The 13,871-nt window shown below is 41.5% G+C and overlaps 1 protein-coding gene across 2 annotated transcripts in view; it reads left to right on the top strand.

Moving 5' to 3' along the window:
- WWOX (WW domain containing oxidoreductase) overlaps positions 1–10,214 on the top strand; it is a 531,203-nt gene extending 520,989 nt beyond the window's left edge. For both annotated transcript variants that reach the window (XM_037408960.1, XM_037408959.1), the window contains one exon: positions 9,013–10,214. In XM_037408960.1, coding sequence (XP_037264857.1) covers positions 9,013–9,201 — 189 coding nt within the window. In that variant the 3' untranslated portion in view covers positions 9,202–10,214. The remainder of the gene's footprint in view (positions 1–9,012) is intronic.
- The last annotated feature ends 3,657 nt before the right edge of the window (positions 10,215–13,871 follow it).

The raw sequence follows: 13,871 nt of genomic DNA, 5'->3' as shown, positions 1-13,871 counted from the left end.
GTTTGCTAGATCTGTATTATTGCAAAATACATTCCCTTAATTAGTTTCTGGAAGACAGAGTTAGTATTTAATTTCTTACCATGATATGTCCCCATCATAACACCCTGTGGTTTTTCAATGCATTGTATTACTGACATGTGTGTGCACGTATGTGCACATGTGTGTGTGTATCAACAGATGAAAAACAGTCTTTATCTTTAAAACCTAAACAAACGGCTCGTTAAATATTTGTCCCAAAAGGTCACTTGCTTAAAAAGCATTGTGTCGTGTGTGTTTGTGGGGTCCACTCATAGCTAAAATGAAAGGCAGTCTAAAAAATTGTCTGTGTGATGGAGGAGGAAGCCAAGTGTCAGTATTGTGATGACATTCTTTCAATACTGCATATGAAAAAGTCTAGATTTTGATTGATAATAGTATTAAAAAGCTATATAAATATATACAGCATATACAGTACTGTATGTATACATACATTTATATAAAGTAAATATATAATTGAAGTTAGGTACAGCAAAAACATAAACATTTCAAGTCAGTGTAAGTTAATAACAGAATTGATTTCAATGAATTCTCATCTACATATGCCCAAACACCAGCCAGTCCTGTTCTGATGATTTAGTTGCAGCAGCATATCTAATCTGTCTTTTTGGCAGGATATGTTTATTGTCAACAACCTGTTTGCTCAACAATTCAAATTACCCTTGCCCAGAAGGCTCCGCCCTCAGCTGGCAGGTTGCGTGTTTCAGGAGGATTTCCAATATCCTCCATGGGATTTCCTTTTTGACAGTGGCCGACAAGTTGTGACGGGATTCGTGCTTATAGAAATCTCAAAAATCTGCAAAATCTCAGAGAGCGAGTGGCAGCGATTTTCAGGTATGACCAGCTCCTGATAGTGCTCCTGCTGATGCCCAGAGACTGTCCCTCGCACGCTCTTTGCTTCTCACACCACTGGCCAGGGTTGGCACACAGGGCATGGGGCAAGCAATGGCCAGCAACATCATATGATCAGCGTGATCGCACCCTTATCCCATTACACTCTGAAATGAAGGTTGCTAATTTTCCTCAGAGTTTTTTTGAAATGCAGAAATGAGCAGGACTGTGCAGTATCGCACCACTGCTCCACACTAGCCTGTGAGAAGGAAAGAGGAGCAATGCTGGATCATAGCAATTTGCATGCCATGTTCAAAACTGCCACTTCAATGGAGTAATGATGTCTTAAAAGTGTAAATCGGGTGTGAATGGTTCAGGGGGCAGGAGAAGCAAATGCAGAAGTGACCTGCGTGGCGATGGGATGTGGGTGAAAAGGCCGGGGTGAGCAGCCAGCGGGGCGTGCTGCGGCTCCTGCCGACGGAGTGCTCGCTGGGCAAGGTAAAGCCATGAGCTGCATTGAAGTTTTTGAAGCTTAAGATGGCTCTGTGTCAGGCTTGAAACTATTTTCAGAAGCTGATTGTGGACTTTAATAAGATACCAGGAAAAGGAAAGAATGCGGCTGTGGGAACCAGCTCCCTTCCAGGTGCTGTGGTAAGAGCATTTAGGCTGCACGGACATCGGTGTCTGGTGCGGTCTTAAACACTGTGTGATTTTATCTGAGCTGTCTGTGAGGGGCTGCAAACACAGTGCCAGAGCTGTGGGAGATGTGTGCCCTTCTGAAGGACGGCTGTGGAACATGCGGGATATCCTAAGGCAGCTCAGATGTCTTAGGACCCCTGTCAGGTAACGGAATCCCACCCCCGGTGTGCCATAGTGGCTCTTCCTAGCATATGCAAAGGGTAGGAGAGATCAACCTGTGGATCACCCTTTCAGGGGCTGGTTCCCTCTGAAGCATCCATTTCTGAAGAATTCAATGGTGTTTTGGCTAATAAGGGTTTTACCAAGTTCTCTCCGAGCTAGGCAAAAATAAACAGGGTGAGAGAGGGAAGAGTCTGGAATAGGTCCTGGTGTAGCAGACAGCTTCACAGGTTAAAGAATTAAGTTTATACAATCAAGAAAAATATGCACGGTTTTAAAAGGTAATTACAATTTTGTCAGCTATTTTGCCAACCTTTTTCTACATCTCTACATATTTTAACAATGGTTTATAATATAACGCTTTATACTTACACAGTGCTTTTCAACGCTAAGTGTGGAAGCACTCCATAAATCCGAACTGGTCCTCACAACACCCCTGTGAGGTGGGTGAATAATAGTGCTCTCCCCATGTTACAGCTGGGAAAAGTGAGGTACATGGAGTCGATGTTCACTTATTCACTAGGGAAGTAAAAGTTGAAAACAGAAAACCAACCCAGTTCTCCTGACTTGACGTCCTGTATTGTTTTGTTTTGTGGTGGTTTTGTTGTTTGGGTTTTTTTGTTGGGTTGTTTTTTTTTTTTTTTTTCTCCTGTGGAATGATTGCAGGCATTCTGTTTGACACTGGATGTTGGAGGTTGGAAGTTTTCAAGCACTATCATTGCCATAATTGAGAACATATGGGGTGTTGCATAACACAAACAACATGGTGCATTATCAAAATACATTTATTACAATGGACACATTTTCTTTTGCAAAGTTAAAACCCAGAATGTAAGTTAAATATAGCTGCATATACTGAATAGTTGAAATAATCACTAGGTCTTAATGCCTCAGCAGTTGAAAACAAATCCTCTTTCGTAAGCTACTGCAGTTTCCTTACTCAAAGAACATAGCACACTTATCTTCTATAATGTATGTAAAGAATACTGTAAATGTGTAAAGGTCTTAATGACGCTAAGAAAAGTTACAGCTTGAAACCAACTATGCTTTGCAAGTAGAGAAGCTGATGGAGTTTTGAGTCTTTGTAGTTGGGAATTAATTGAAAAAGGGATACATCAGAGGAAAAAAAGCAGACCTTATAGATTTCAGTTTATCCGTTGTATTATCTTCTAAGAGATGCTTTGCTGGTTTAAATGTGGTGATGGGGGAAGGGGAGGTGGTTGAGAGTCTCTGGTTTAGATGTGGTTCGGTGAGACCTTTGAAAAGACTGTAATTACAGAGTCAGTTCAGGTCACGTTTTCCTGCTGCACTTGGGTGGAGATGGGACCTGAAGTCAACTGAGCCCGACTTGTTTCTTAGATCATATTTGGCAGCTCCAAAGTTTTATTTTTTGAGCTGCAGATATGATTTCAGTTTATCATACTCACCCAAAATAGCAGCAGCATGTCTCAATTTCGTATTTCCTTGCTGAAAAAGCAATCGGGGAATCCTGTTTTCTTACCAGAGACTAATACATACGTATTCTGAGCGTTACTTATAACTGTGCATCTGGGATTGCTCTGAGTAAGAGGACTGCAGCAGGAACTGAACAGTTCTCCTGTCATCTCACATGCGAGACTAAAACTTGTTCATTGCATTATATGAAGTGATGGCCCCTCACAGCTCTAAGGTATCCCCGTAGGAGATGGAGCAAAGTAATGCCGGGCATTGAGAAGTAACTCCCTCAGCTACAACTGGCCTCAACTGTGGCTGATATCACCAAACTGCTCTTAAGACTGCGCCTAAGAGCACTTCAGTTACTGGGGAATCCTGAAGGTTGACTGAGGACACGAGGATTTTAGGCTTGCTAGTTTTTTTCAGAGGGGGTCATCGCACTCCACATTGTCCACAGACTTGGGCTTGATGGGAAAAGCTACCAATGCAATTCATCTGCTGGAACATTTAAACATTACAGAGAAAGGAGTAAGTGTATTTTGAGAAAACTCTGCACCCACAATCCCAACTGGGGCTCGCTAGCCATCCCAAGTAGAAACCAATCCACCCTGGGGGCAGCTTTCTTATTTTTCTATTTCTATATACCTACCCAGGAGGTATATAGAAATCTATATATTTCTATATACCTCCCCAGGAGGTAAGCCAGAGCTGGGCTGCGGAGCTGCAGCGTGGAGCGGTGGCTGTGCCCCGCGTGTCCCTGTGGCCACTCTCCCTGAATGCCAGCACTGGGCTTGCATCAAGCCCGGAGCAGATCCTCGGCCACCGCAGAGCTGTAGAGCCTGGGGGAAGGCAAGGGACCTATGCTGATTTACGCCAGGTGAAGGTGAGGCTCGAGGAATTTAAAATTGCAGCTGTATCTTGAGGGTTTGGTTTGGACAATTTGGGAACTGGTCATGGTGGAAATAGGCTCCATATCGTTTTCTCTGTTATTCTAAGGAGATTCTGTATTTCCCATCAAATAGAGATTGACTGTTGCTGAAGCTAGCTGGCGGAGAGTTTTTCCCTCTCTAGCAGCATGGATGTGAGCTCTTCAGGGTGCTTTCCAGAGGCCCAGAGAAGGTATGGGAGGGTTTCATGGTCTGGAATATGTTCATCCTACGTCATCTTCACACTGCTGCCTAATGAGTTATTCCACTATAAATGGTACGTTCACAGTGCCGTTGTGTGGATCGGATATTTTTGTGTTAGGGATGTGTTGGCTCTGCCTAACAGTCCTGAGATAATAACAGGAACAGCCTGGAGAGTTTTAAGGAAGCACTTGCCTTTTTATTTCACTTGAGCCGCTTGCTTTGAATCTAGCCTTTGCCACATGTGATTTTGAATTCACCTCTTTCCACTAGCCATCTTTTAAAATCCACCGTGCTAAACTTAAGCTCAGGCTACTGATAACTGGCGTTTATCCTTATTTTTTCCTAAGAAAATTAAAACCTTCCTTTCAAAGAGACTGAATCCATTTCACTGGCAGATGATGTCCGGTGCCATCTGTGTGCCCTTAACAGAGTTTAGAGTGGATCTTACTAATTTGTAGTTGATAAATACACAGATAAGTTATGGCTTTGTTTCTGTTATTTATATGCTTGGTATGTCAACTTGCTTCAGAACAGGAATCTAATTTTAGAAAATAAACATGCATTTGAAAGTAGACAAATCTGAAAACTAAGCATTAATTGTGTAATGCGTTTTCTTATCGGGAACATAAATGGTATCTTAGAATACTAACGGATGCATTACATATATTAATGAGGGTTTTACCGTATACTGTATCTCAAGAACCCCTTTTCTTTTACTGTTAAGATATTCAATATTAATTCGTATTCAGTGCCATCAGTTACAAAATTGACAGCTAGCAGTTATGAAATAAATGCCTATGAACTAGTAGCTACTTAGTATTTTCCTCTCAACAAAGGATTTTGGAAGGGTGGATAATTTAGATCTCCGAGCTTCAACTATAAATAAACAGCAACTGCTGTATAAATCCCACCCTGCTGCTATTGAAGATTGTATTACAAAACTGACAAATGATTTGCGGAAGAGAATGATGAACCCTTATTACTAAGACACTCTTCAACTTAATCCAAAACAAGATTCCCGGGTAATTTTACGTATGCTCGAAAGATTGATAGCGTGGTGCTTGCCTAGCAGCTTTCAAATGTTTGACTGGATCGGAAATGGCATTGAGGCATGATTAAAGATTCAGTTGGGCTTCTCACAAATTCTTTATCCTGTGTATTCATCATTGCAACCCGCTGCCTTTGTTCCAGGTTAAAGAAGGCTGACCCCCAGCTCTGGTGATTAGCACCCTGTACAACTGACGGACGTATGGAAAAAAAAAAATGTTTAGGTTGCCCAGTGCTTTTAGCATTGTTTATCAGTTGAAATTGTTGGGGGGGGGGGGGCATTAATCACAATAGATCAGGGAGAGTCTGTGACAACTGACAGGCTCATTGTTTAAGACATTTTTTAACGAAGTTGTTAACATTAATTCTTTTATATAGTACTCTAATCTTCTTCAAATTATGTTCTGACATGGCACAAACCGCTTGGCATTGAAAGTCATTCAACAGTGATTAAAGTGCTCTTTTTATCGGTTTAAGAATGTTTCATCTTGTATCAGCAGTATGGAATTGTTTACTAATTAGATTCCCTAACATCCTCTGCTGTCGTATGCTGATGATATGTGAACAGGAAAGCTGATGAGCAAAAAATTAAAACTTGTTACTAAACTGTCATAAGGCCCAACATATAAAGATGTCATTCAAAAGGCTGTGTTCAGGAGGGATAAACAATATTTACTGAGAAACTAAGCAGTTTCTCAGCCTGGCTAGGCATGGCTGGCAGCGCAGGCATTTTGCAGTTATCTGCAGCTCTGGCTCTTCCCAGAGGTTTGTGGTGTCTGAGTCGTCGAAGCAAAGGAGGAATCTGTCCCTTGAGGACCTTCCCGGTCAGCATGGCATGTACAAGGCTCCTAGGCATCCTGCTTTGGGCAGGAGGCTGCGCTAGAGACCTCCTGACATCCCTCCCAACCCAAAGCGCGATTTGATTCCTGTGATTCTGTGCTGCTCATTCCCCTCTGTGCCCGGCAAGTCACTTAGGCAGATCCTTGAGTCTCTGAATGCAACTAGCTCACATTCACCAAAGGAAATTAGATGCTTAAATGGCTTTGAGAATCTGGGATTTAGCTTCTGTTTCGTAGTTTTGCCATCTGAAGGAAGCTCCTGGGCTTGATGGGTTCATGTTTGTCCATTATTCTGAGATATTAAAGCTTTACCCTCTGTCAACAAAGGAATAAATATGACTGCATTTCTCTTAAGTAATAAGAAGGGTACTTTTCTTCCAACGATAGAACCATTGAACTTTCTTCTTCCAAAACAGCCAACATGATTGAAACGTTTAGAAAGAAGTAAAGGTATACACAGCCAAAAAGCAAATGGCACGTTGCTTACATCCAGTTCTCAGTGAAACACTGGAGGCTTCGCAAAATAAAGTGCTTTGGGCTTCCAGCCACATAATCTTTTATCGCTTAAAGTAAATATCCTACGCTCACACAGGGAAAACTATTCTCTTCTTTTGGAATCCAGGTTGTGTCAGCATTCGAGGTATAAAGCACTGCTGTTCTACTGTGGGACATTTTTCTGCCCGCTGAGAATTTTGTTTAAGTCGTCAAATTTGACTCATTTGAGAAGACAAATTATTGTTTGGTTTGGGTTTTAAACTGCTCTGATAAACTTCCATTTTATAAATTAGCTGAATTCTATTAGAGCTAGCCTGAGTTTAGCTTGGCTGGACGGATGCTTTTCAGCAATAGCTTAAGGGCTCTCACTCTGCATTGAGCAATTTAGTTTAATTTTACCTTTCTAATAAAAGTCCAGTTGAATTGCTTGCAAAAAACTAATAGTACTCTTCAGGGGCTTTGAATCATTCTAAACAGCTGAATACAGCGATCACACCTGTGCTGTGGAGCTTTATAGGATAGTTCAAATGAGCATAGGAATTTTATTGTTCTCTATTAATATTATTTTTAGTAGAACTCTCTTCCTTTTCTGCTACTGCCTTTAAGGTACTTTCTCCTTTTTTAAAAAAAGATATTGGTTTAATAAGAGGATTACTATGTATTATACTAACTTCAAAAATATTTTGGTCTGGTGATAAATATATGCCTTTCAAAATACTTACTGCAGACAGTTTTGGTTTACCTTGTGATGGGAGATCATTTCTAAGCTGTGGAGTCATCATTATCAGTTTAATCCCATCTTCTGAGAAAAATGCAAGTCTTGCTAACAAATATGCCTTTCTTTTCCGTTACAAAATTGAGATGCCTCAATTAAGGAAAACTGGGGCTTTTTAAACTTCTTTCTGCCTGTGAAGGATGAGAATGCAAACTAGAGGACTTTTGCACGTTGGCCCCCTAACAGCACCCTGAGTTTTCTTGCTTGTGGCAATGAAAGGCCAGAAAAAAAAGAGACTGGAGGAAAATCGTGAAAGATTGAAGCCTGTTCTCTTTCCCCGTTAAATTACCCTAATGTGGCAACATCTAATTTCTCTTCGTTTACTTTTTCAATCATACTTGGCAGCCTCTTTATTCTGATTCCTATCAGCTCATAATTAGTTACCACAGAAAGGACTAAGACGTACATAAATAATCAGAAGATGCCAGATAAACTGTATCAGTTTAAAATTAGTGTTGTGTCTTGCTGTGCATTCTCACCTATTACTTTTAATTATAGTTTACAAAGCAAACTAGCTGCTTGCCCTCTTTACAGCTATTCTGGCCCTGAGGTTTTAATCTGTGCCAAGGGTTAGCCCATTGCTGGTGCCGGGGTGCTTGTCCCAAACCCGTGGCTTCGGTCCCTGGGTTTCTGTTCGAGAAATTCTGAGAAACCCATCGTCCCTGTTTGAACATAAGTTCACTTGGTATTTAAAAGAAAAAGAAAGCAAAAATAAAAAACCTCCTGATCCACAAAAAGCCTCTAATCTACCCGCTCCATTTCTTAAAGCATATAAGACATGAGAAATGGTTGTCACAGAGCAGAAAAAAAACCCAGGGGAAAGCCTTGCATCCCTGCAAAATCAGAACCCCTCTCTGCCTGCAGCAGATAAACATTCTTACAAGGCAGTGGTGACAACCGCCACCGTGAAACCGTTGATCAGAGATATATGGGCAGGTTTGGCAACAATCCCGATTGCACTTTACATGATAGGTCTTCATTGGAGTGCCCAGGTTAATTTTATACAAGAGGTTTAAAAAAACCAACCAAACAGAATACATAGATGAGCCTGCATCACTGGCCAGGATTCGGAAGCGCGGGTGCCCGAGCTGTACGGTGAGTGCTGTCTGTCTTGGAAAGGGACGCCAGGAACCCTTGGGGTGCTGCTTTTGGAGCTGGCTCAACTGTTCTGGGTTCAAACACCCTGCCCCTCTGTGCCAGGCTCTCCCTGCTGCCCACCCAGGTTTTGATTGAAAAGGGGCAAAAGACCTGAGGCCAGGGCTGTGGTTCAGGATTGTCTTTTTCTTTTCTTTTGCTCTAAGAGGAAAGGAAAAGAAAAAAAAGCCCTCACTAAGGCGTTTTGCAAGTAAGCGCTTGGTAGGCAGGTGGCACCTTCAGCTGGGTTCCAGCCTTGCCACCAGGAGGTTACCCCGTCAGCCGCGATGCTTTTCATGGATGCTTTCACAAGATGCAGCTTCAAAGGACTATGGTCAAAACTACAATGATATAAAATCTGTATATATTTATATAGGGTTTTTTTTTCTCTCTCTCTCTTTTTTTTTTTTTTTTTTTTTTTTTTAACTTCCAGCAACAAGGAGCTGCCACAACTGTCTACTGCGCCACGGCTGCGGAGCTGGAGGGCCTGGGAGGGATGTACTTCAACAACTGCTGCCGCTGCCTGCCGGCGCAGGAGGCGCAGGGCGAAGCGACGGCCGCGGCCCTGTGGGAGCTGAGCGAGAGGCTGATCCAAGAACGAATTGGCAGGCAGTCCAAATAACAGGGAGCTCCTGGAAGGATCAAAACACACGAGTTGTGTGCACGCTCAAAAACTGCCAACACTGGAACCTGTCCAATCTTATCATCTAGAGGGTTTCCATATACCTCAGATACAGATTAACCAGTGTTAAATGAAATAATAGCAGTCACAACATAGTGAAAAATGTTAAGTACTAATGGGAAATGGGGAATACCGTGGGTTAAAGGGACAATGCGGCTTCCTGGGGCTTAGTTAGTCTCGGTTCTCTTTCTTTTGATTATAGCCTGTTCAAAGTGTAACCCAAGGAGGCATCTTTTGTCTTATTTGAGAAAAGCAATGCTGCAGATATTTTCTGTTGTTTGAATTAATGGGTAGGTACACAGCCCGATCTGGGATTTCCTCTTTATTTTGATAATTACTGTCTGTTAGGCTTTAGGTATTGATTGGGAGATGGCAGTTGTGTTGATTCTTTTTCCCTACAAGGACTTTATTGGGTGTGGCAAATAAAAAGATTATTAAGGAAAGAAATCTTTCCTACCCTTGACTGCTGGCTGCAAATACATCTGCTCTGTCTAGAAAAAGAAGGTGCAAGAAGACATCTGAACAGAAATGGTAAAGTCACAGCTAATTAAATATTTCTGGTTTTTTCTTAAAAGATTATAATAAAAGATATGTTGTAAACCATTCCCTAAATACTGTCGAGTTAGCAAAGATGATGTTGTCTCCTTAAGAACACACAGAGCGTAATCAGGGGTTTAAATGGTATTTCCATCCATTTCTCCAGTCACAGTTTTAAGGAGGTTTTTTTTTTTCTTTGAAAGTTCACAGTTTCTCAGTTCTCCTGACACTGTATCCCATTCCAAATCTTTTTTTTTCTTTCAATTTAAATTCAATAAAACAACATGCTTGCTTGAATATTGTCACCTGAAGAGAAAGTTTGTCTCGTTTCTGCAACTGTCTTAGTTCCTTTTTTTTTTTTTTTAGAAAAGAAAACTTGAGGAAAAATAAAGAGCTTCTTGTTGATGCCAAGAAAACGCTGTTTTTTTCTTGTTTCTTTCTGAGTTCATTTTTTCTATTTTGTGCTTTGTAGCTGTCTTCACGCCAGAAGGTTGTCCTAAGCCATCCCCAGTCCAGCATCACATTTTCTGTAGACAGAATATAAACAAATAAATAGAAGGACATATTGTTAATAAAAGCTTATTTTATCCCCTTATTTATGATTTATTGCTAACAGTCTGCCTTCCATGATTTTTCTTGTCTGAAACCATAATGCATCTGATTAGTTGTTGAATAGGTGTTGAAATCAAGGCATGCATTCACCTGGAAGAAGTAGCCAGAGCATCCTCCCATCAAAACCTCACCACACTAATGTAAGGAATTATGATATCGCCGTGTAACAGCTATACCTTACAGTCATATATTACAATTTGGTTTGATTATTATTTTTTTTTTTTAATTTACAGCTAAGTCTTGTTTACTGCAAGCTCTTCTCAGGTAGGTCATGTTCAATGTCCTCTGCATGTACGGGCTGAAACATCTGTAAGTAAAGTCTCGACCTGTGACATTACATTTCTTCTGAGTGAACGGGGGGCAACCTGGGAGCCGCTGCCCTCAAAACTAGGGTGAATCATTTGATCTGGCTTTATACAGAGAAAATGAGGGCTTTTTCTTTTCTCTTTTCTCCAGAGCCCTTGGCATCCTTCAAACGTCTGCCTAAGTACAGCCTCGGCCACTCTCTGCTTGGCCACTGCCTTACCTGATGCCACAGTCTTTCCTAAAGCAGCAGCAAAGAATCTATGGCCTTCCTTGTACCTGCTGTGCCACCCGTGTAGCAACAGCCTTCAGTAAATAAGCAATCCTGCCCACGTGTCTTCCTCTGCTATCTGCAGCAAGCCCCTTCCCCAGGGCCAGCACATCCTAATGAGCTTGCTCCTGCACTGAAACATTTGGAGGAATAAAGAGATAAAGATGCTGTTCCAGAAAGAATAACGCCTCTTTTCAATCTTTTTTTTTGCAGGGGGAAGCTCTTGTCTCCTAGGAGTTTTGACCAGCCTCTGCTGCAGAGACAAGATGCAGGTATAGTGCAATGTCTGAAAAGTAGTGGTATGGGTCAAACTGTCTGCAAGTTGAGGCAATGGTTACAGTCAAATTCTTTGTATTGTCTGGAGTTTATCTGGGGAGAAAAACTGATTAACTTCTGTCACCTGTGCAACAGCCTTTACAAATGCATTATTTTTCCTTTTCACAGCCAAACAGAATTACTCTCATATAATAATATAGCCAATCTATGGCAGCGGAGCTTTGCATCAGGGCTTGGCATTGCTGGGTTAACAAGAGGCAGTAATTAAGCAATGCTGGGAGCTCTGCACTCCCCCGAAGGCCTGGGCCCTATGCTCCATTTAGGCAAACATTAATAACCGATAATGAACACCCTGTCATTCCTTATTGCTGAAATATTGCATGCTTTTATGAGAATTCAGTACTTAAAGAGATTGCCTGCATTCCTTCAAAGAATATCTGGGAGGTGTTTTTCCGCCGTACATGGCTCACTATTTCAGTGTTATGAGGTAAGAGCATTTTTAATGTTAGCATAGTTTTGTGTTAGTGTGACATAAGCTACCTCCCCCCCCCTCCCAGTCTCACTGAGTTGGTCGGGTTCCTCTGGTTCCTGTTTCTGGTTAATAAATATTTATTGTCACTAGTGTATTACCCTGTCTAGAATTTCAGTGTCACGATTTTCTCCAACTCACATAAAATGACTTGCTATCTTCTTTCTGGTTTTCTTTCTTTCTTTTCCCTTTCTCTTTGTCTCATTCTCTTGCCTTCAGTCTCCCTTTCTCTTTTTCTCTCCTTCTCTTTCTTTCTCTCAATTTTTCCTCTCCCTCTTTTTGTCCTCCTTTTTGTCTCTGTCTCCTGTGTTGAGATAGATAGCCAGCATAAAAAAGCTTTTCTTTTTTTTTTTCCCCAGTTTCATTCCAAATGAAAAAAATAGCACAAATCTGCAGAGCATTTGCTTCTATTAGAAACACTTGTGAAAATAATTTTTCTTGCACTCTCAGCTTGGTTTCAGCACAGGAGGGATGTGCAGGGCACATTAAAAAGGAAAAGAAATTGAAAAGAAACAGACTCCAAACCCTCCATTTTAATATCCTAGATGTGCCTAAGTCATTGGCTTTCAAATATATTTTGGTGTAAGATTTGGCACATTTACAGCTGGTCAGATTTATTTATTTGACTGGCTTACATTTTTCCGGTTGATTTACCTGAGGCAATGTCTGTGTGAATTACTCCACAATGCATTGACTCCAGTGTTCATTAAAGGTAGTTAAGTGATCCTGTGTCTAATATTAAAGCAAACCCCATTAACCTTAACTAGTATCATATCAGCAAAACAAAAAGAACTGAATAAAGCAAAATAGATTGGGTATTTATAGTTCTTGGAAAAGATCCAGCAAATTTACATCAAGCTCCTAATAGTCCTAATAAGCACTTGCTAGTTATCCCCATAAAAAAGGAGCGGGCTGGGTAAGGACTGTGTCGCTGATGCACCGCTCGAGCCCCACAGGGCGTTCTGAAGGGGAGGTGCTGGAGAGCGATGCCGCAGAGCATTTCCACCCACGTGCTGAAAGGCATTGCTTGACACTTTGCTTTCCTTCCCAAGTCAACATTTCCCATTTTAATGGTCGGGTTTTGCCCCTGTATAGGTGCCCTGGACCTCAAGTTCACGTAGATGAGCAAGCAAAGTCCCTTGCTGGGAATGGAGAGCCACCAGAAGCTCTTAGGGGAATCGAGGTGCCATTTCAGTCAGTGGCAGCTTCCACTGCTGTCCATGCAGCAGATAGTGCCCGTGGTCTGTCCAGAAAGTAACTGACTGCTGGGACCTCTACCTGCAAAATCAGATAGAGGTGAACCAGCAGAAACCCATGCCAGGTCTTGACTTCCCCACTCCCACCTGCCCCCAGCTTTTTATTTTGACATCTGGAAGACAAACTTCAGATATTCTCAGACCATGTAGGGATTTTTATTAGACAAAGTCTTTCCAGCAACACTGCAATAATTTGACTTATATCAAGGTTGAATAACTCCTTGTCAGGTGTTAAGCTCATGACCTTTCAAGCCAAACACACTTATACCAACCAGTTTACCATTGGAATGATCAATATCTTGTAAGAGAGAAAGTCTAGACAGATCTTATTTTGTCCTTTGGTATCACTTGTGGCTTTGGAATTGATCATTATATGTGGCTGGGGAGAAATTGCCTATACATTTCATGCTCTGTATTTATCTTGACAAGGTTCTCTAGGATTATATTTTCATAATCTGAATGGCAGTGGAACAGCTGCTCAGCCTGTGCAAGCCCTTCTTATCAGGCTGAATTTAAGCTACGGTAATTACTCTTTCTCCTTATGTATTTCTTTTTTAAACAAGCGTGTACTATACATTAAAATGTATGGTTGGGGTGGCAGGGGTGTGTGCTGAGAAGCTTGGAAAATGCTGCTAAAATGTATTTTTTTCTATCTACAGTGGCTGATGTGGGCTTGTATTTTATTCTAAATGGAAGCCCATGTCTGAGCATACATGGTCTCAGAAACAGGATCCCAGCCTACACAGAGAACACGCTGTTTTATTAACAAACCTTGTAGAGTCAAGATGCCCTGAGACTGGAGGCAGTTTAGGAAAACCGGAATAGC

Source organism: Falco rusticolus, chromosome 15 (genome assembly GCF_015220075.1).
Source record: "Falco rusticolus isolate bFalRus1 chromosome 15, bFalRus1.pri, whole genome shotgun sequence".
In the NCBI taxonomy this organism is placed as follows: domain Eukaryota; kingdom Metazoa; phylum Chordata; class Aves; order Falconiformes; family Falconidae; genus Falco; species Falco rusticolus.
Note: the sequence above shows the minus strand (reverse complement) of the source record. Positions and strands in the feature narration are given on the sequence as shown.